The sequence below is a fragment of the Talpa occidentalis genome, unplaced genomic scaffold (genome assembly GCF_014898055.3).
Source record: "Talpa occidentalis isolate TD23 unplaced genomic scaffold, MPIMG_talOcc4v2.1 talOcc4.3, whole genome shotgun sequence".
NCBI classification, from domain to species: domain Eukaryota; kingdom Metazoa; phylum Chordata; class Mammalia; order Eulipotyphla; family Talpidae; genus Talpa; species Talpa occidentalis.
In genome coordinates, this window is record NW_023603184.1 from 47,886,248 (window position 1) to 47,905,575 (window position 19,328).

A 19,328-nucleotide genomic window follows, 5' to 3' on the forward strand; every position below is an offset into this window, starting at 1 on the left:
CCTAAGTTCATGGTCATGAACTTGAGTTTCTATCACTGAGATAGAAACTTTCAGTTGTAGTTTAGCTTCCCAAATTCCATAATTACTTTACCACATACATAACTTGGGAAAGTAAGTCCCCAGACCTTGAAGAGCAGTTTTATTTTGCATCTCCCCATTTTTTTGTTTCATTCAGTGATTTGTTTGTATATCTTTTGAATATTTAAGCAGATGGTGATGGTAGGTGTGGTTTGCACCTCTTCTGAGTGACCAGGGAAGACTTGACCCAGGAGAGGCAGAATCCATCCTTGGGAGTCATGTTCCAAGTGAGCTCTGTTCACTGGTGATCACTGATAGCAACTTTTTGTAATTTTTACTTTTATTCCATCTTCCCTTAGCTACCCACAGAACAGAAAACAGTGAACATCAACTTAAAGAAATAGAAAAAAACAGTAGACTGGCTATTTACAGGAATGGATTCTAATTGGATTTTATCACTTAAAAGTTAAGGGACTTTGGGAATTTCAAAAAAAAAAAAAAAAAAAAACCACTCTGCCCTTGTGGTCCTTACCATCAAATAGATGAAAATTAGACTCTGTATTAATTTATTGCCTGTACAACTCTGATAGTCTTTAATTTCCTGAACTAAGGACAATTTCAGCATTATTTCAATAGTTTTTCTTTCCAAAACTCAAAGAATATATATCTACCTTGCAATGAATAAATACTGATTTATAAAGGACTTACTAGGTTTTCTACTAGGAAAATTTAAAGTCATTATAGCATTCATCTAATCAAAATTGATTTAAAAATTATTACTTTATTTCCCAGACAAAAGTGAATATATAAAAAAAGAAATATTTCTTATAATAAAGGAACAATGAATAAATGCAATAAAAGGCTGTCAATTTAATATGATTTTCTAAGTTGCTGAAAACATCCATTTCACAGAAATATTTCCTTCTCAGCTCAAGATTAATTCCATTATTAGAAATCCAATCCTTTGATATAATATTTTATGGAAATTTAATGTAGATCTAAAATATAAACTACTATAACACTTTGGGTTAATAATAAATTTAAATAGCCCCTGAAGGTGATATGTTTCACCTTAAAAATAAAAATCTAACAATTTCATGAAGAAATTAGATCTTTTTTTTCCAAATTTACAGATGAGAAAAATCAGGCCTTATGGATGAAACCACTGGTTCAGAATCATCTCATAGTAAATGGTAGCACTGGGACAAGAACACTGTCTCCTGCTACATGACCAGTCTTTCTGTCCAACATCTCCCCATGGAAAGAGATTATATACAATTAGGGGTAGAAGGAATGAGGGATGAAGACTTTGGAGGTAGACCAGGACTCAAATTTTGATTCTGTTATTTGCTAGCTGTTTGATATGAGGTAATTATTAAAACCCTTAGAGTATTTTTGTTATCTGCAAATATCAAGAATAAATATATCATATAAATATAGTAGGGGTAATGTCATATATTATAGCTGTGTTAATGGCAATCTTTTTGTTTTTACTACTCTGTATTTTTGATTTTATAATGAGGTTGCATGTGAGAAAAAGGACAGGAATATAAAGATAATTAAAAGGTAGATACCATTTTCTTTTATAAGACTTACATTTCCAACCGAGGTAGTTGCTTTCATTTTATTCTATTTTATATTCTTCTTTAAGTGTATATGTGCCATTCTTTACTGCAAATATCCTTCCTAATCTCAACTCTGACCAGTGCCTATACTTTTGCTCAATTTCAAAGTCTGCAGTTATCCACTTTCAAACTTTCTTTAATGCCATAGGCTATCTCTGTGACATTCACATAAAACTCAAATTCATTTGGAAATGTTTACTAAGTGCCTCCTGAGGTGCTAGGGAATCCTGCCAGGGCAACATGAGAATACATTATAAAACTTAATTTAATTTATTTCTGTTGTTAGTTCCCACACTTTGGAATTTTAAGACCATTTACATTTAAAAAAACACGAAGACTGATATAATGATCCCTACTTTTTATTCTCTAAGTAAGGATAAATTAAAACGAGTAACTTCCATTGATTACCACAAAAGACATTTTTGATCCCAAATATATAATGTTAAGATTTTAAAATTGAATGCCTTAGGCATTATGTAAAATTTCATGGAGGGAGTCTGCATACTTAGAGAATAGACACTTGGGAATCCATGGTTTATAAATGTCTTATGCCCCAATTTGATAGTTCTTAGAGATATTGTTTCTTATTCTATTTTGCACCCCTAATGCAGTGCTACTATCTAGTAAGGGATATTCAATAACTATTTATGAAAGAGGCAATGAATTTGCCTCTGAGCAAATACCTGAGACCCATGGGAATGCCAAGGCACAGAGTACCAGGGAACACAGCAGTGCTCACCGCAGACAACACTTGAGAGACACTGCAATGGTGAGGCTGTGGAAAGTGTGTGTGTGTGTGTGTGTGTAGTAGAATTTTACTTCACAAGTTTGCATCAGACATTCAGAGAATTTTATGCAGCATTATTAGCAAGATTGTCTGCCTTACTGGGACAGTATCTGTAAAACATTCCATGTGGCATCTTAGATGGATTAAGAATGATAATAAAGGTGGTGAGTATAAACAGGTGAAATTAATTGAACATTCATTATGCTTTTATCATGGATTTTCTCATTTTACCATTACCAATCTGTTAGGTAGATTTGATTACCATCCCCATTAAACAGATAAAAAAAACTGTGGCTTGCATCTTTGTACAGAGTCACATAGTTAACCAATGATAGAAGTAGATCTTAAGTTTAATCTAATTGTCTTTACTGTTTACCAAAACTCATGTATCCCCCTGGAGCTTTTCTTGAGTCCTTTTCTAATATGAACAAAGTTTTATAGGATTGGATTTTCATTTTGAAAGTCAGGAGGAAACCTAACGTTTCATAGCCTACATTCATAGCCAGAATTTTAAAGCTAAGTATACCACTGTGTGCAAGCTTCTGAACACCACTGAGCTTTAATTTCTACATGTTTAATTTCTACATGTTTAAATTATGAAAGTACTTCTTTCTGCTTTGGTGAGGATTAAATAGATAGCATATGTAAAACAGCTGTTAGGGAGCAGGATTATGAAGGGATTTTAGTAATAGTTAATTCACTAGGAGGCCTACTAAAACCAAATGACATTTTTCAAATTAAAACCAAATAAAATACTAGCGGTAGAATGAGAACAAATAGATCATTGTTCTGGGGTGAACAACAGTGCATGTTTTTACTCAATTCTTTAGAGACCCATCAGGATTATCTTTGCTACAGCCCTTATTTTAACCATGAGCCCAGTGATGACAATTTCAGCATAGGAAATTTATATTCCATTTACACCACAGATGCAAATTTGCAGCATCTAAACATTATTTTCCTTGGCTAAAGATGTAACAAGCTACTTCAGCAAACCTAACATTGCAAAATAAGTGGAAAATGCTTAATCATTAAAAAAATAGCGAAGGTATAAAAAAGGCCAACACATGCAGGCAGGGGTACCGGTGAGGAAAGTTAAGTGGCAGAAAATCTCCACTTTTGTAAAGACAAATGACTTCATTAGACAAGCAGGATATGAAACCAAAAAGGTCCATATGTATTATTTTTACATGCAAAATGTTCAAAAATTAAATGTGCAGCTCAATATTGAATGTGTTCATGGTAAAAGTAGTGTTCACTGAGAAAGGCAAGCTGGAGAGTGATGTGTAAAGAAAATATGAACTTGTGAAACAGTGTCAAGCCTAACCAATTACGGATTGTGCATCTGTACGTTTGCAGGAATATGGAGAAGGTTGAAAGGGTTCATGCTAGGCTGTCATATTGGGCAGCTAAGAATGGGTTGCTCTGGAAGAACACTGAAGGGAGATTTCTGGTTCTTGAACATCCTTGCATTACTTCACCAAATGCTATGAGCATATAATACTGTGGAATAAAAACATTTAAAGATAAAAAGTAAAAATATGTATTTCTGATTATTCATTCATACATTTATTCATTAATTCATTAAGCATTATTATTATTCTGTACTAGTGAGCAGTAAATAACCTAACTTGATGAAATTAAGTGTGCACTGTCAGACTGGACTTTTTCAGAGGCATGCTGACTAAAGTTGGCTTTACTGTGGGATTAGCAATGTAGTCTATGGAATTTAAAATTTAAAAGACAAGAGTTTCAATCCAGATTTTTTTCACTATCAGATAAGCAGTATCATATATTATTTCCTCTTCTAGCACCTTAGTACCATCTTCTCTCCTCTGTAATAATACATACAATATGACTGTAAAGCTGAAATAGACTCAGATATCAAAAGTCTTAATAAATTCAGTGATAGATACTTATATATTATTCTTTGTCCACAAATAATTTGTGATTTTTATATTCTAACAGAGGACAATGACAGGTTTACAAATATTTTAAGATTTCTACTTGAGTCAAGACATTCATAAGTTTAAATGGGGCTCAGCAACTTTAATTAGCTTTAAAGCAACAGCTAACACTCTAGGCCTCTAGGCATATGTTATATCTTCCTGGTGATGACCACAAAGGAAATTAACCAACAAAAAGGTCTCACCTGGTGTAATCATCTTCAACAAGCATGTGCTTTGGAATTGGTGAGTACCTTCCTGGAGATATGGGCGGCAGGGAGGTTTTGTATTCTAAAGTGCCATTGTTGCCAGAGAGTAGATGGTTTTCCATTGGTGGAGAATAAGCTAAAAGATGAGAAAGAAAGAAAAAGACTGTTACGTGGATGATGCAGTGTGTCATGCTCTTGTTCTGTTTAAAACAGAAAAACTGCTGCATGCCAATAACTTTGCTGTCCTCCAAGAGGAGGGGGTTTCTGTTTGTGAACATTAATATATAAAAGTACATGGTGACCTTTAGGATTGGGAAGATGTAATAACCATTATATCTATAAGCCACATTAGGAATAACTAGGTGAAGAGAAGAATGGTAGGAGAGACCCATATTTTCAGAACAACTATGAATTTTCTATTGAAATAAACATGTCAGTGTTGTGATTTGTAGTGCTCACATTATTTTCGCAAATTAATATTCCATCATCAAAAGCAGTAGGCTCCTAGGGAGCAAGTTCTCCCTAGACTTTTATCCCAAAACATGCTGTAATTCCATGCCAGAAACTTATTTTTCTAAAGCATTACTCTAATTCATCTCCCTTTGGGTAACTGAAAAGCCCTCCTAACTGGGTCTCCTGCTTCTTTCTTCCCTTCAAGTCAATTTTTTTTTCTATGTAATTTTATTTTATTTTTTGATTAATTATTATTTTCTTAATTTTATATATCCTTTACATCTTTTTTCATATTTGCACAGTGTATGCATTTTCATCTTGGTTATAGTCCCCATTCAATTCCCATCCCTCTATGTTTTGAGCCTACTTTCTCCTCTGCCCCACCCCACCCTGTAGAGGAGGGAGTAGGACCTTCAAGTCAATTTTATACATTGAGAAATCCCACTGTAATCATACTGTTCTTGTACTAACCACCTGTAATTCATACCACCTATCCCATATCTAATATTAAAATCTCACCCAATCTTTAAACAATTCAAATGCCACTCTCTTCATAAAGATTTTTCTGATTTTCTTTTTGTTATTTAGAGATTTTATTTATTTCTAAACAGAAGAACCAGGTACAGGCTAGAGGTGTGGGGGGGTGGGTGAGAAGAGTCACCTGAGACAGAGTGGGGAGCAAAACAAGTCGATCCACTATAATCCAGTGCTGAGGGGTGCAGCAGGTGAGACAGGAGAGGTCTGCTGCACCATGAGGGTAGCTCCCCTGGCTGGGGATCAAACCCATGCTGCAGCAGTTGCCAATAGTTTCATAGTGTTGAGACTTAACCCTTGCACCACCAGGGTGGCCCATGATTTCATTTTCCAAAGATGGGTGATATAACCTTTTCTTGAGTGTTCAAAGCACATTCATTTTTACCCCTCTCTTCACATATACATGTCTTGCATTTTGCCAAATATTGCTATAATTTATGCCTAGGCTACTCTTATTCTTTCCATTGAAGGCCATAATTGTAAGTCCTTTATATCCCACATATTAGCATAGAAGTTGTCCTGTACATACTAAAATTGATCAACACATAGTTCATGAACTGATTAGAAAGTATTATTTTCTCATTTTTCTCCCTTTGACATTGACCTTGAATGTCCTTCATGAAATGGCTGACAGTGTCTCAAGGCTGATTTTTTCTAAATTCACCAAGTGTGCAAATCTTTGAATGTTTAAAGTCTTCATGTCCTAAGGTAAGGTTGATCTCAGCTTACTGCTTGCTTGAAAACAAGACATGTTTGGGGGACAAGTCATTTTAGAATAATCATTAAGAAAAGCATTAGCTAACTAACATAATGGGCAGGTAACAAAATTAACCAACCTTCAAACTTCTCACAAGAGAAACATCTAAATCTAAGAGGTTAAATGACTTATTTAAGACCATTGTGGTAATTAATGGCAAGTCCTGAAGATATTCTGAGTCCCTAGTCTCACAACTGATTTCTCAGAATTTCAGAATCAGCAATTTTACTGATGTTAATAAAACCATACCTAAACTCACATCCAAAAAAAGAAGATTGATATGTATGAATATTTTCTCAATAAAGTTCTTATTGACCTAATAAGAGCAGATAGCATGGAACTGAGAGCAGTGGATTTGGTAAAGACAGTTGTTGCCTTCAAACCCCTACCCCCAACCCACCTCCACTGTATATTGACCACCATTTTCTCCGGTTTCCCTGCCAATATAAAAAAATTGGGTAAATGTGAATGCTGTGATGATGGTAACTGAGGATCACAATTCCCCTATTCAGTGCATGATCTCCTTCCTTAGGAAAAAGCATAGTGTTGTTTCTAGTCTATTTTATCAGCCTCTATTTTCCACTCAGCTACTAGATAGATCTGAAGTAAGAAGAAAGAATAAGATGATATGAAAACCAACTGCCTAAGGAATTGAGATAGCCTTTAAAAATACTCTGTTCCTACACTGTTATCATCACATTGTCCACAACATGTATCATCAAGACTTTCCATACCGGTGCACCTGTCAGTTCATCAGGGTGTCCCACCTTCTGTACATTAGGTAAGGCAATGAGAGGGGCAGTGCTCGCTGATGTATTTCCACAGGCTGAACAAAAGTAAAGGTGAAAGCAGAAGACTTGGCCAAGTTTTGTGGAATTCCAATTCTGCACACCCAGTATGCTGCTCAAAAATAACACTGAGAGCAGTACTTACAATGAGTAATATCAGGTGGGCCATAAGGATCAGTCATATAAATGGTAGTAGGTTTGCCAACTTTGAGATACACTACATCTGACGTGTTCTTTAATATTGCTACCGCCTCTTCATGTGTTACTTCTTCTAAACTGTAGTTGTTTACCTGAAAGGGGAACAAAATTCAGTATCAGAATTAAACTTCTGCAGGTGAGAAATATTCAGTTAAGAAGATATATAGAACTATGAACTTATTTAAAGTTTAAGTTGCACTGATTACAGTCTAGAATCCAAATCATAGATTGACAGAACAGATGGATTAATGGCATTCCTTAGCCAAAACAGATAAGGCACATTGTTAATGTTATGAAACAAGGTTGATTCTTCCCTTTTATGTAAAGAGGAGGTATATTATAAGCAGAAATCAGGATACTATTTGTGGAAAAAGAAAGGAGGTGCCAAATGTATTCCATATTTTGCTATAGATTTTGGGACCATAAAAGTGATATATACACACATACATGCATACATACATTGAAGAAGACTAAGAAAAACAGAACAGAGGAAAGTTGAAATCATAATCTCTCTATTTAGATATTTTCCTTTGAACAGTTGTGACCATACTACACACAATTTTTGGAATCTATTTTCCAAATATCAAATGACTGTTCATATCATGAATGTACCTCAATAACATGACTTTTATTTTCAAAAGAGCATTGTGTTGTATGGTTATAACAAATAAAACACATCTAATTTGCTTCCAAGTTTTTCTTATAAAAAGTATGCAATAAGCTCTTTAATATTTGTTTATAGCCTTAACCATTTCTTCAGGATAAATAATACAAGTGAAACTGCTGGACCAAACCACTGGGATATTATGAGGTTTCTGATATCTGCTTCCAAAGTATCCTCTGGAAACATGGACCAGTTTATTTTTCTGCTACGACTTTATGAAAACCCCCAATTTTCACCAAACTTGGCTTTGCTCACTTTAAAAATTGTTTGTATTGAAATGTCACTTAGAATGAGTCAATTTTCTAACAAAAGAGTGCTCATCTGGACACAAGCCTTTGCAGGTGAGTGAGATCCAGGGTAGCCAACTGTTGTTGACTTCAACAATTTCTCTTTCCTTATTAGAAGAATTGTGACAAAATTACAATTCTTACTTCATTGCAGTGGTGTTACAGTGGAGCTTTGTTGCATTTTTGTTAAATGGTTTTAAAATATCCAGATGTATTTTCAATGCCTAGGCTATTCTTATTTGGTTACTACTATATTATGGTTGATTTTTTAGTTTCTGCTGCAATGATATAGAATTAAATGTGCCAAGATTATTAGCTTGGATCCTTATAATATACAGTCTCTGTATGATCTCATTAGAAATTTAATCATTTATCATCTTATAATATTTCCTCCCCTGCCCTTGTGTTATAAAAATACCATATGCCAGTTAATCCCTGGTAGTATAGGCCAATTTAGGGACCCTGGGGATGGAGGGAAATGAACCCAACTGATACAGAAATGCTAACTGGGACCTTGTCATTAAGTTACAAGTCTCTACTGGTTTCTATGGATTTCTTCCAGACAAGTGGAATTTCTCAAATCCCTTTGCATTTTCAGTGTTTACTACTTGCTGATTCATTCATCAAATATTTATTGCATACCTGTTGTGTGCCAATCACTGTCCTAGGTATTAAGATGTGTGACAAACGATACAGATAATCATCCTAATCACAGTAGACACATTCATGGCCTCTATTACATGCCAGACACCAATCTAAGTTATTTAAGTATATATTGACACATTCAAACCACACAACAACCTATGAAGTAGCTGTTATAATTATCTTCATTTGTCTCCAAGAGATTAAAAAATATGTCTAAGTCAATGATCTAATCAATGGGTAGAGGCAGGATTCCAAGCGAGGCAATTTGTCTCCAGTGACCAGGCTGTTAACCACTCATGTATATTTCTTCATCTAGAAAGGTTCCCGCTCCCTTGAAACTCTCATTCTACTAGAACATGATTTGCGGAATGAATGTATAGAAGAATAGACCCAGGTAGAGAAGAAGGATGTAGAGGGACAACAGATTTATGGAATACAGTTGATGATGGCAGCTATTAATAGTAGAGAAATAAAAAAAAATCAAGCAGTACTAAAATAAGACATACATTTTATTAAAACACCATGTGTTTTGGGAATGCCATGTATATATTTTGACAGAATCATATAACAAATCCTCATTATAGCCTCATGAGGTAGCTATTAATAATAAGGCCCATTACACATATTGGAAAAACCTCTTTAAAGAGGTTAAATTGTGACAAAGATGTCATACAATCTCCAGACTGCAAAGCCATTAGTTGGATCACAGTCTTCCTGAAAAGATGGAAACAAGGTTGCCCTTGAGAGTTGATTCATTGAAACCTAGGTCTTATGTCATTGATTCTTTTTTTTTTTTTTAAATAATAAATTTTATTTTTATATTCCCCATACAATTGCAGCCACCCCATTCTGACCCCAATCCCTCCCCTCCCACCCCCGCCCCCCAAAAAGTGTCTCTGGTTCATAGTTTTTTATTGATTTTGATTTTCACTTTCTTATAGTTATTCATTTTCCTGGTCCCTTATTTAAGTTTTCTAGATTCCTGCTATGAGTGAGACCATCCGGTATTTTTCTTTTTCTTTTTGGCTTATTTCGCTGAGCATGATCCCTTCCAGCGCCATCCATGTTGCTGCAAATTGCATGTGTTTATCTTTTTTGAATGCTGAGTAATATTCCATGGTATATATGTACCACATCTTCTTGATCCAGTCATCTATTTTTGGGCATTTGGGCTGTTTCCAAAGCTTAGCTATTGTAAACAGTGCTGCAATAAACATAGGGGTGCAGGTGTTCTTTGGAATTGATGTTTCTGTGTCCTTTGGGTAAATACCTAGGAGTGGAATTGCTGGATCATATGGAAGCTCTATGTTTAGTAGGCCCAGAAATCTCCACACAGCTCTCCATAGTGGTTGGACCAGTTTGCACTCCCACCAACAGTGCAGGAGAGTTCCTTTTCTCCACACCCTCGCCAACATTTGTTGTTGCTAGTTTTTTTAATATGTGCCATTCTCACTGGTATAAGATGGTATCTCATGGTAGTTTTGATGTGCATTTCCCTGATGACAAGTGATGTTGAACATTTTTTCATATGCCTGTTGGCCATTCGCATTTCCTCTTCAGAGAAGTTTCTTTTTAGCTCTTCTGCCCATTTTTTGACGGGATTATTTTCTTTGTTGTTGTTAAGTCTCATCAGCTCTTTGCAGATTTTTGTGATCAGTCCTTTATCATTAGTGTTGGGTGCAAAAATGTTCTCCCAGTTGGTGGGGTTTCTCTTTGTTTTTGTTATTGTCTCTTTTGCTGTGCAGAAGCTCTTTAATTTGATGTAGTCCCAGCTGTTTATCTTTGCCTTCACTCTCACTGCTTTGGGTGATGTGTCTGTAAAGATGTCTTTAATGTGCAAATCACGTAGCGTTTCGCCTATATTTCCTTCTATATATTTTATGTTTTCAGGTCTTATGTCTAGTTCTTTAATCCATTTTGAGTTGATTTTTGTGTATGGTGTGAGGTAGTGGTCAAGCTTCATTCTTTTGCATGTAGCGACCCAGTTTTCCCAGCACCATTTATTGAACAAACTCTCTTTGCTCCAATGCATAGTCTTTGCTCCTTTGTCAAAGATTAGTTGACCATAAATCTGTGGGTTTATTTCTGGATTTTCTATTCGATTCCATTGGTCTGTATGTCTGTTCTTGTTCCAATACCATGCAGTTTTGATGATTATGGCTTTGTAGTATAGTTTGAAGTCTGGGAGTGTGATGCCTCCATTCCCTTCTTTTTTTTTCAGGAGAGCTTTGACTATTCGAGGTTTTTTGCGATTCCATATGAATTTCATCAATAATTGTTCTATTTCTTTGAAGAATGACATTGAAATTTTGATTGGAATAGCATTGAATCTGTAGATTGCTTTTGGTAGGATGGCCATTTTAATAATGTTTATTCTTCCAATCCATGAGCAGGGGATGTCTTTCCATTTCTTTGTGTCTTCTTCTATTTCTTTTAACAGTGTTTTATAGTTTTCTTTGTATAGGTCCTTTACCTCTTTTGTTAGATTTATTCCAAAATATTTGATTTTTTTTGTTTCAATAATAAAAGGGATGGTTTTTTTGATTTCTTCTTCTTCAGATTTATTGTTTGTGTATAGGAAGGCTACTGACTTTTGCGTGTTGATTTTGTATCCTGCCACTTTACTGAACTGATTGATGAGTTGAATTAGTTTTTCTGTGGAGTTTTTGGGGTTCTCTATGTATATTATCATATCATCTGCAAATAGTGATAGTTTGACTTCTTCTTTTCCTATTTGGATTCCTTGGATGTCTTTCTCTTGTCTTATTGCTCTGGCTAGGACTTCCAGTATTATATTGAAGAGCAGTGGTGAGAGTGGACATCCTTGTCTTGTTCCAGATCTTAATGGAATTGCTTTCAGCTTTTCACCATTGAGAATGATACTGGCTGTTGGCTTGTCATAGATGGCCTTTATGATGTTGAGGTATGTTCCTTGTATCCCAAGAATTTCAAGGGCTTTTATCATGAATGGGTGTTGCACTTTGTCGAAAGCTTTCTCAGCATCTATTGATATTATCATATGGTTTTTATATTTCTTTTTGTTGATGTGTTGGATAACGTTGATTGATTTTCGGATGTTAAACCATCCTTGTGTTCCAGGAATGAATCCTACTTGGTTGTGGTGAATTATCTTATGGATACATTATTGGATTTTGATAGCTAAAATTTTATTGAGGATTTTTGCATCAGTGTTCATTAGGGAGATTGGCCTGTAGTTTTCCTTTTTTGTGTTGTCCTTGTTCGGTTTTGGTATTAGTGTAATGTTGGCTTCATAGAACGTGTTTGGTATTGTCCCTTCCTTCTCAATTTTTTGGAAGAGTTTGTGAAGGATAGGCACTAATTCATCTCTGAATGTTTGGTAGAATTCATTTGTAAATCCATCAGGTCCTGGGCTTTTGTTTTTGGGGAGATTTTTGATTACCATTTCAATTTCCCTGCTTGTAATTGGTCTGTTTAGGTGTTCTATTTCTTCTTTATCTAGCTTTGGGTGATTGTAGAGTTGTAGGAATTTGTCCATCTCCTCTAGATTGTTAAACTTGTTTCCATATAACTCTTCATAGTAGTTACTGATTATTCTTTTGATTTCTGCTGTGTCCGTTGTGATTTCTCCTCTTTCATTGATGATCCTGTTTATTTGTGCTTTCTCCCTTTTTTCCTTTGTGAGCCTGGCTAGGGGTTTGTCTATTTTATTTATTTTTTCAAAGAACCAGCTCTTGGTTTCATTGATCTTTTGGATTGTTTTTTTAGTTTCAATTTCATTTATTTCTGCTTTGGTTTTTATTATTTCTTTTCTTCTACTGGTTTTGGGGTTTTTTTGTTGTTCTTTTTCTAGATCTTTGAGCTTCGAGATTAGGTTGCTTCTTTGAGTTCTTTCTTGTTTCTTGATGTGAGCTTCTATTGCTATATATTTTCCTCTTATTACTGCTTTTGCTGCATCCCATACATTTAGGATATTGGTGTCCTCCTTGTCGTTCAATTCAAAGAATTTTTTAATTTCTTCTTTAATCTCCTCATTAGTCCAGTGGTCTTCCAGTAGTATGGTTCTTAATCTCCATGAGGTAGGAAAGTTCCTTGCCTTCTTTTTATGGTTTATTTCTAGTTTGATGCCTTCATGGTCAGAAAAGATGGTTGGTATGATTTCAATCTTGGTGTATCTGTTGATATTTGTATTGTGCCCCAGTATGTGATCGATCCTGGAGAATGATCCGTGTGCGCTTGAGAAAAATGTGTACTCCGTTTTTTTGGGGTTTAGTGTTCTATAGATGTCTGTTAAGCCCAAATGCTCTAGGTCCTTATTTAGAGCTTTGGTTTCTTTACTTAATTTTTTGTCTTGTTGATCTATCCATTGTTGACAGTGGTGTGTTGAAGTCTCCCACTACGTATGTGTTTTCTCCGATGTCTGTTTTCAGAGAGGACAACAGTTGTCTGATATATTTTGGTGCTCCTTCGTTTGGTGAGTATATGTTAATGAGTGTTATTTCTTCTTGAAGTATTGTCCCCTTGATCATAATGTAGTGACCATTGGGGTCTCTTTTTATCTTTTTGAGTTTGAAATCTGTTTTATCTGATATAAGTATAGCTGTTCCTGCTTTCTTTTTTGGTCCATTTGCTTGTAGGATTGTTTTCCATCCTTTAACTTTGAGCCTATTTTTATCTTTTGTAGCTAAATGTGTTTCCTGGAGACAGCAAAAGGTTGGGTTTTGTTTCTTAATCCAGGCTGCAACTCTGTGTCTTTTTATTGAAGAGTTTAGTCCATTTACATTTAGAGTTAATATTGATATGTTAGCATCTGTATTTGCCATTTTGTTTGTCTTTCGTTTGATTTTATTTAATTATTCTTTTAATAACTTTTTTTTTTTTTGGCCTTCTTTCATTGTTATTCGCCCCTCTGAGGTTCTGGCTTTAGGACTCCTTGTAGAATTTTTTGGAGTGGGGGTTTAGTTGTAATGAAATTCCGGAGTTTCTGTTTGTCTGGGAAGGTCCATACTCTTTCTTCAAAGAGGAAGGAGAGCTTTGCGGGATAGAGTATTCTTGGTTGGCATCTGTTTTCCTGGAGTCTGTTGACTATGTCCCTCCACTCTCTCCTTGCCCGTAGTGTTTCTTCAGAGAAGTCTGATGTCAGCCTGATTGGCTTTCCTTTGAATGTTATCTGTTTCTTCCCTCTTGCCAGCTTCATTATTTTTTCCTTGTCCTGGATTCTTGGGAGCTTTACTATTATGTGTCTTGCTGTATTTTTCCTTTCGTCGTGGAAGTTTGGTGTTCTTCTTGCTTCTTCTATATCAATTTTCAACTCCTTCTTCACATTTGGGAAGTTCTCTTCAATTATCTCTTTGAATATTTTCTCCGTTCCTACATCTCTCTCCTCCCCTTCTGGTATTCCTATAACTCTTATATTTCCTTTCCTCATGGAGTCAGATAGTTCCCGAAGTCTTTCTTCATTCTTTTTCCTTCGTACTTCTCTTTCCTTTTCTGTTTTGGTTCTTTTTATTTCTGTGTCTTCAAGAGAACTTATTCGTTCTTCCATTTCATCTATTCTGCTTTCATTGCTTTTCCCAGAATTCTTTAGTTCTTCCATTAATTCTTTGGTCTCCTGCATTTCTTTTACTTCCCTCTTTAGGGACTCAATTTCATTCTTCTGACCATTGTTTTCCCTCTTTAGGGACTCAATTTCCTTCTTCTGATCATTGTTTTCCTTTATGACTTCTATAACTTTTTTAATCATGGCAATTTTAAATTCTCTTTCTGGAAGGCTCAGAAGTTCTTCCAAGTTACTGTCGTTGCTATCTGGGGGCTGGTTTTCTTTTTGTGGTGTGCTTTTTCCTTGGGGAGTTGCTAGGTTGTGTGTGGTTCTTCTACTCCCTACTGTCTGTTTTCTAATTTGCCGTATGCGTTGGGACACTGTGTTGCTGGGACTGGCCGGCATCTTGGGTGAGCTTCTCTGCTCCCCTCTGGTTCCTCCAGGAGCCATATGTCAGTTTCAAGCAGACTTTACTGGAGAAAGGTCCCTGTTCTAAAATGCCGATGTGGGGACACACTCCCCTGTGCGCCTGGTCTGCCCCGGCGGTGGGTTCCTGCTCCTCCTCTGGGCTTGGACTGCAGGCCAGAGGTGGTCTGGCGTGGGCGAACTTCCCCCACTCACCTCTGGCTCCTGAGGAAGCCTTCTGCAGGTAGTCTTTACTGAAGAAATGTCCCTGTTCTAAAATGGCGATGCGGGACACACATCCTGCGCGTCCGGTCTCAGGAACACTCTTCTGTGCGCCTGGTCTGCCCCGGCTGTGGGTGCTTGTTCCCCCTGTGGGCTCAGACTACTGGTCGGAAGGGGCCCGGCATGGGCTAACTCCCCAGCTGGCCACTGGCTCCTCCAGGAGCCTCTGCTGGTTCAAGTCGCTAGGTGGCGCCAGAGATCTCTCCTAGAGCCCTTGGGGAGCTGATTTTTCCACCCGGTGGGACAGGGAACAGAGCGGGAATGGTAGGGTAAACCTCAACGGCTTTGGGGTGCTGTGTCTGCCTTGTGCCCCACCGTCGTGGAGAACCCACGCCCCGAATTTCGTGCCCCGGGTCTCAGTTCCAAAGCCCTCAGTTCCAGGACGCGGGCTGTAGCCCAGTTCAGTGGCGCGGGAATGGCGCCTTTTGAACCCCGCTCCTGTGCCTGGGCGCCTGGTTCCTGCTCACTGGGAGCCTGGTTCCGCAAGCCTAGGTCGCAGGCGTGGGGATCTGGGCAGCTGTGGTCCGGATCCGCGTTTTCTTTTCAACCGCACTGCTTTTCCGCGCGATCCCGACCCCGCTCCCGCTCCGTGTCTGCTTTTCCAGCGCGCTGCTTTTCGGGCAATCCTGACCCTGCTCTGAGTCTGCTTTTCCAGCGCCCCCTTTTCAGCGCAAGCTTACCGGGCAGCCAGGGGCTGGCTGCGTGCTGGTGCTGGTCTCCTCCTGGGGGGCGGGGTTTCTCTTTAATGGTGCCTGGAGCTCACCTCCGCGGCGAATCCTGCAGAATTCTCCACAGCTCCCGTTCACGGGGTGTGGTGGCTGCAATAGTTCCTTTCCACTCACAGTCCCGCTTGCTGCGTCATTTGTTCTTGTTGGTCGTTTCAGTTTGTTGTTTTCCTCCTCTCTGCGGGTCGGAGAGTGCCGCCTCTGTGGGCGGGGGAGGGGAGCAGGGTTCTGCGCTTTCCTCCCTTCTGGTCCTCTTTTATGGCCACTTTCTTCTTCGGGCAGTTTGCTGGAGTCGTCTGTTTATCTTCCCTGTTCCAGTTCTCACTGGGACCTGCCGCTTTTCCTCCCTATTAACTTTTTTTTTAATGGGAGATCTTACTCGCAGCGTCTCCTCGCCGCCATGTTGCTCCCCTATCCTCTTATGTCATTGATTCTTTATCCCTTTAGGAGAACAAAGTTTCTTTTCAAATTTATAGAGATAATTATAAATTCCAAATTATTATCAAATACTGAGTAATCACTGCATTATTCACTTAGCACAGGAGTTAAGTACCTCATCCTAATATACTGACTTAGTTAAATAAGCAAAATGGAAAATAGCTTGATATATCTCACTTCAAAAATCTTCTTAGATATTGGATTAGTAACTGTATTTTAGGGTAGCATCATTTGTACCTAGAAAATGAATATTTCTAAATAATGCTCATATATAAAAGTTTAAGATTATGTATGGAAGTGAGAAATTTCTCTCAAAAAAAAAAAAAAACCCAAAAAACAATTACGTAAAGTAGATCTGAATACTGTGGCCTTGGCCCCAGAAATATTTATATTGAAAAACAGAAGAAAAAAGGAACTTGTGGCATACCACAGAGAGGATGACAAGTCAATAAATAAAAAGCCAAGGGCTAGAAACCAGCTGAATTAGATTCCAAGTGACACCAAAGCTTTGTTTCTGACAAGGGCTCATTCTCTTTCTCCCCAGGGTATGGAAAGCAAACAGCTCATTAGATTATCAGTGAAGGAGACATGGGACTTGGCCATTGCTTAATAAATTGTACTTTGCCATTGTTAAGGTGGGCAGTAAAAAAATCCAGAAAATGTTACCTTTAAAGCACATCTTCTAAGAATGACTTCACTGACTCTCAGATGAGCAGGAAAATTTTTTTTTTAAGATTTATTTATTTATACAAGAATCGGGGTACAGGCCAGATGCACGGGAGGGTGAGAGGATTCACCAGAGACAGAGCAGGGAACAGAACAAGGCGAGCCAGGAGAGGTCTGCTGCACCATGTGGGACCCTCGCCGGCTGGCCAGGATAGATCGTACTCGCGCTGCAGAGGCTGCGGACAGCTTCACAGTGGGGCACTCAACTGCCTGCACCACCAGGGACACCCTGACCAGGAAAATCTTTGGACCGGAGAGCAAAAGTTGAGGAAAAGGTGGAGGTAGGGATGGGGAAAGAGAATATTAGGGGATATAACAGCAATTTAAAATAATTGTAGGCCGAGGTGACTGAAGTGTAAAAAAATATAGATTTTAGTCATGGATTGGGCATTGGCATAGTACTGGCAATAGGCCATAGTGATTAAACACATGCTTTTGAGTCATTCAGACCAGCATTTGAGTCCTGGCCCTGGCACTTCCTAGCTCTATAACCTTGGGAAACTTACTTCATTTCTGAGCCTCAGTTTTGACAGCTGTAAAATAGGTATGATAATAGTCATTGCCTCAGTTATTGATTTAAACTTACTGACTAGTATAAATTTGCATGCACATTAAGGGACTCATTACTGTTAGCTCTTGTTAGCATCGTTCTTTGCATTGTCATCATCCATCTCTTTTCCCAGGAGACAAATTCTTGGTGAAAAGTTTCACAGAGCCTGTTCCTATAAACATCTATGAACTGATGAGTTTAGCTAGGGTTGATGAAGCTTCTGTGTGGTCTTTTTAAAATTCAGAATACTACAGGATCTGGACCAAAAAGCGCTCTTTTGTGCTGAAGTCTTCAAAATGCTTTTCACAAAAGTGGGTTTATTTGGGTTAATTATCTGTGTGTATTATCCTATGAACTCTCAAGATAAAGGACCTACAGCTGGAGCTGATTGTATGCAGAGAAATGGGACATTATATTGACTGGCTCCTTGCCCTTTTCATTGTCCATCTTTTTTTTATTATTATGCACCAAGTATCTGCATATAATGATGAACACTGAGCAATGGTCTTGTTTCAGAAAAAAAATGTGCATTTGAATGAAGTGTTTCTGGGAATACACTACACAGGCATATGTTTGCAGTCTGGTCTTGCATTTGCAACAGAACAGAGGACTAAGACCAAGAAGAGAGGTTGGAGGTGAGATAACTCATTCTCTCAAATAGAAGAGGGAACACTGAATTTGAGCACAATGCAGAAAATGGATGGAAAGGCAGCTAATTGAAGAGGTTCCAGGAGACTTGCAGGAAGGGAACATAGAAAATTTGATGGGAATTTGAATGACTGAAAGAAAATATACATATGAGGATAACAAGGTAGAAGATGTGGGACAAGAGTGGACAGTAATAGGAATGAGCAATGTACAAAAGGCGAAATACAGATATACCAATGTGAGATTAGGTACATAAACGTTCCTTAAGATAGTGTAAAAAAAGTGAGATTCTAGAAATACTAAAAAAAATCACAAACTCTAAAGTTAACATTAAAAAGTTAGAATGGGGCCTCCCCAGTGGTACAGCGGTTGAGCGCTGGGTTGCGAAGCTGCCCACAGCCTCTGCAGCACTGGTTCAATCCCCGGCCACTGGGGGAGGGTCCCACATGGTGCGCAGACCTCTCCTGCGACCCGCTGCTCCCCTTAGCAGTGTACTTTGTCGGTCTGTCTGTTCTGCTCCCTGCTCTGGCTCTGGTGAATTCTTTCACCCTCCCACGCTTCTGACTGTGCCCAGTGCTTGTATAAATAAATAAATAAACCTTTAAAAAAAAAAAGGCAGGAACAGCTATACTTACATCAGATAAAACAGATTTCAAACTCAAAAAGGTAAAAAGAGACCCAGATGGTCACTACATTATGATCAAGGGGACAATACCTCAAGAAGACATAATACTCATTAACATATACTCACCAAATGAAGGAGCACCAAAATATATCAGACAACTATTATCATCTCTGAAAACAGACATCAGAGAAAACACATATGTATTGGGAGACTTTAACACACCACTATCAAAAATGGATAGATCAATGAGACAAAAAGTAAATAAGGACACTAAAGCTTTAAATAAGAATCTAGAGCTCCTGGGCGTAACAGACCTCTATAGAATATAAAATCCAAAAAAAATCTGAGTACACATTTTTCTCAAGCACACACAGATCATTCTGTAGGATCTATCACATACTGGGACACAAGGCAAACATCAACAGATACAACAAGATTGAAATCATACCAACTATCTTCTCTGACCATGAAGGCATCAAACTAGAAATAAACCATAAAAA

At 37.7% G+C, this 19,328-nt stretch overlaps 1 protein-coding gene across 3 annotated transcripts in view; it reads right to left on the minus strand.

The window, feature by feature from the left end:
- The window catches only part of LOC119255682 (disks large homolog 2), an 811,058-nt gene that overhangs the window by 488,819 nt on the left and 302,911 nt on the right, over positions 1-19,328 (minus strand). For all 3 annotated transcript variants that reach the window (XM_054699571.1, XM_054699570.1, XM_054699569.1), the window contains exons 7-8: positions 7,263-7,407; positions 4,583-4,721 (exon numbers count right to left, since the gene is read on the minus strand). In XM_054699571.1, the coding sequence (XP_054555546.1) occupies positions 4,583-4,721; positions 7,263-7,407 (284 nt within the window). The remainder of the gene's footprint in view (positions 1-4,582; positions 4,722-7,262; positions 7,408-19,328) is intronic.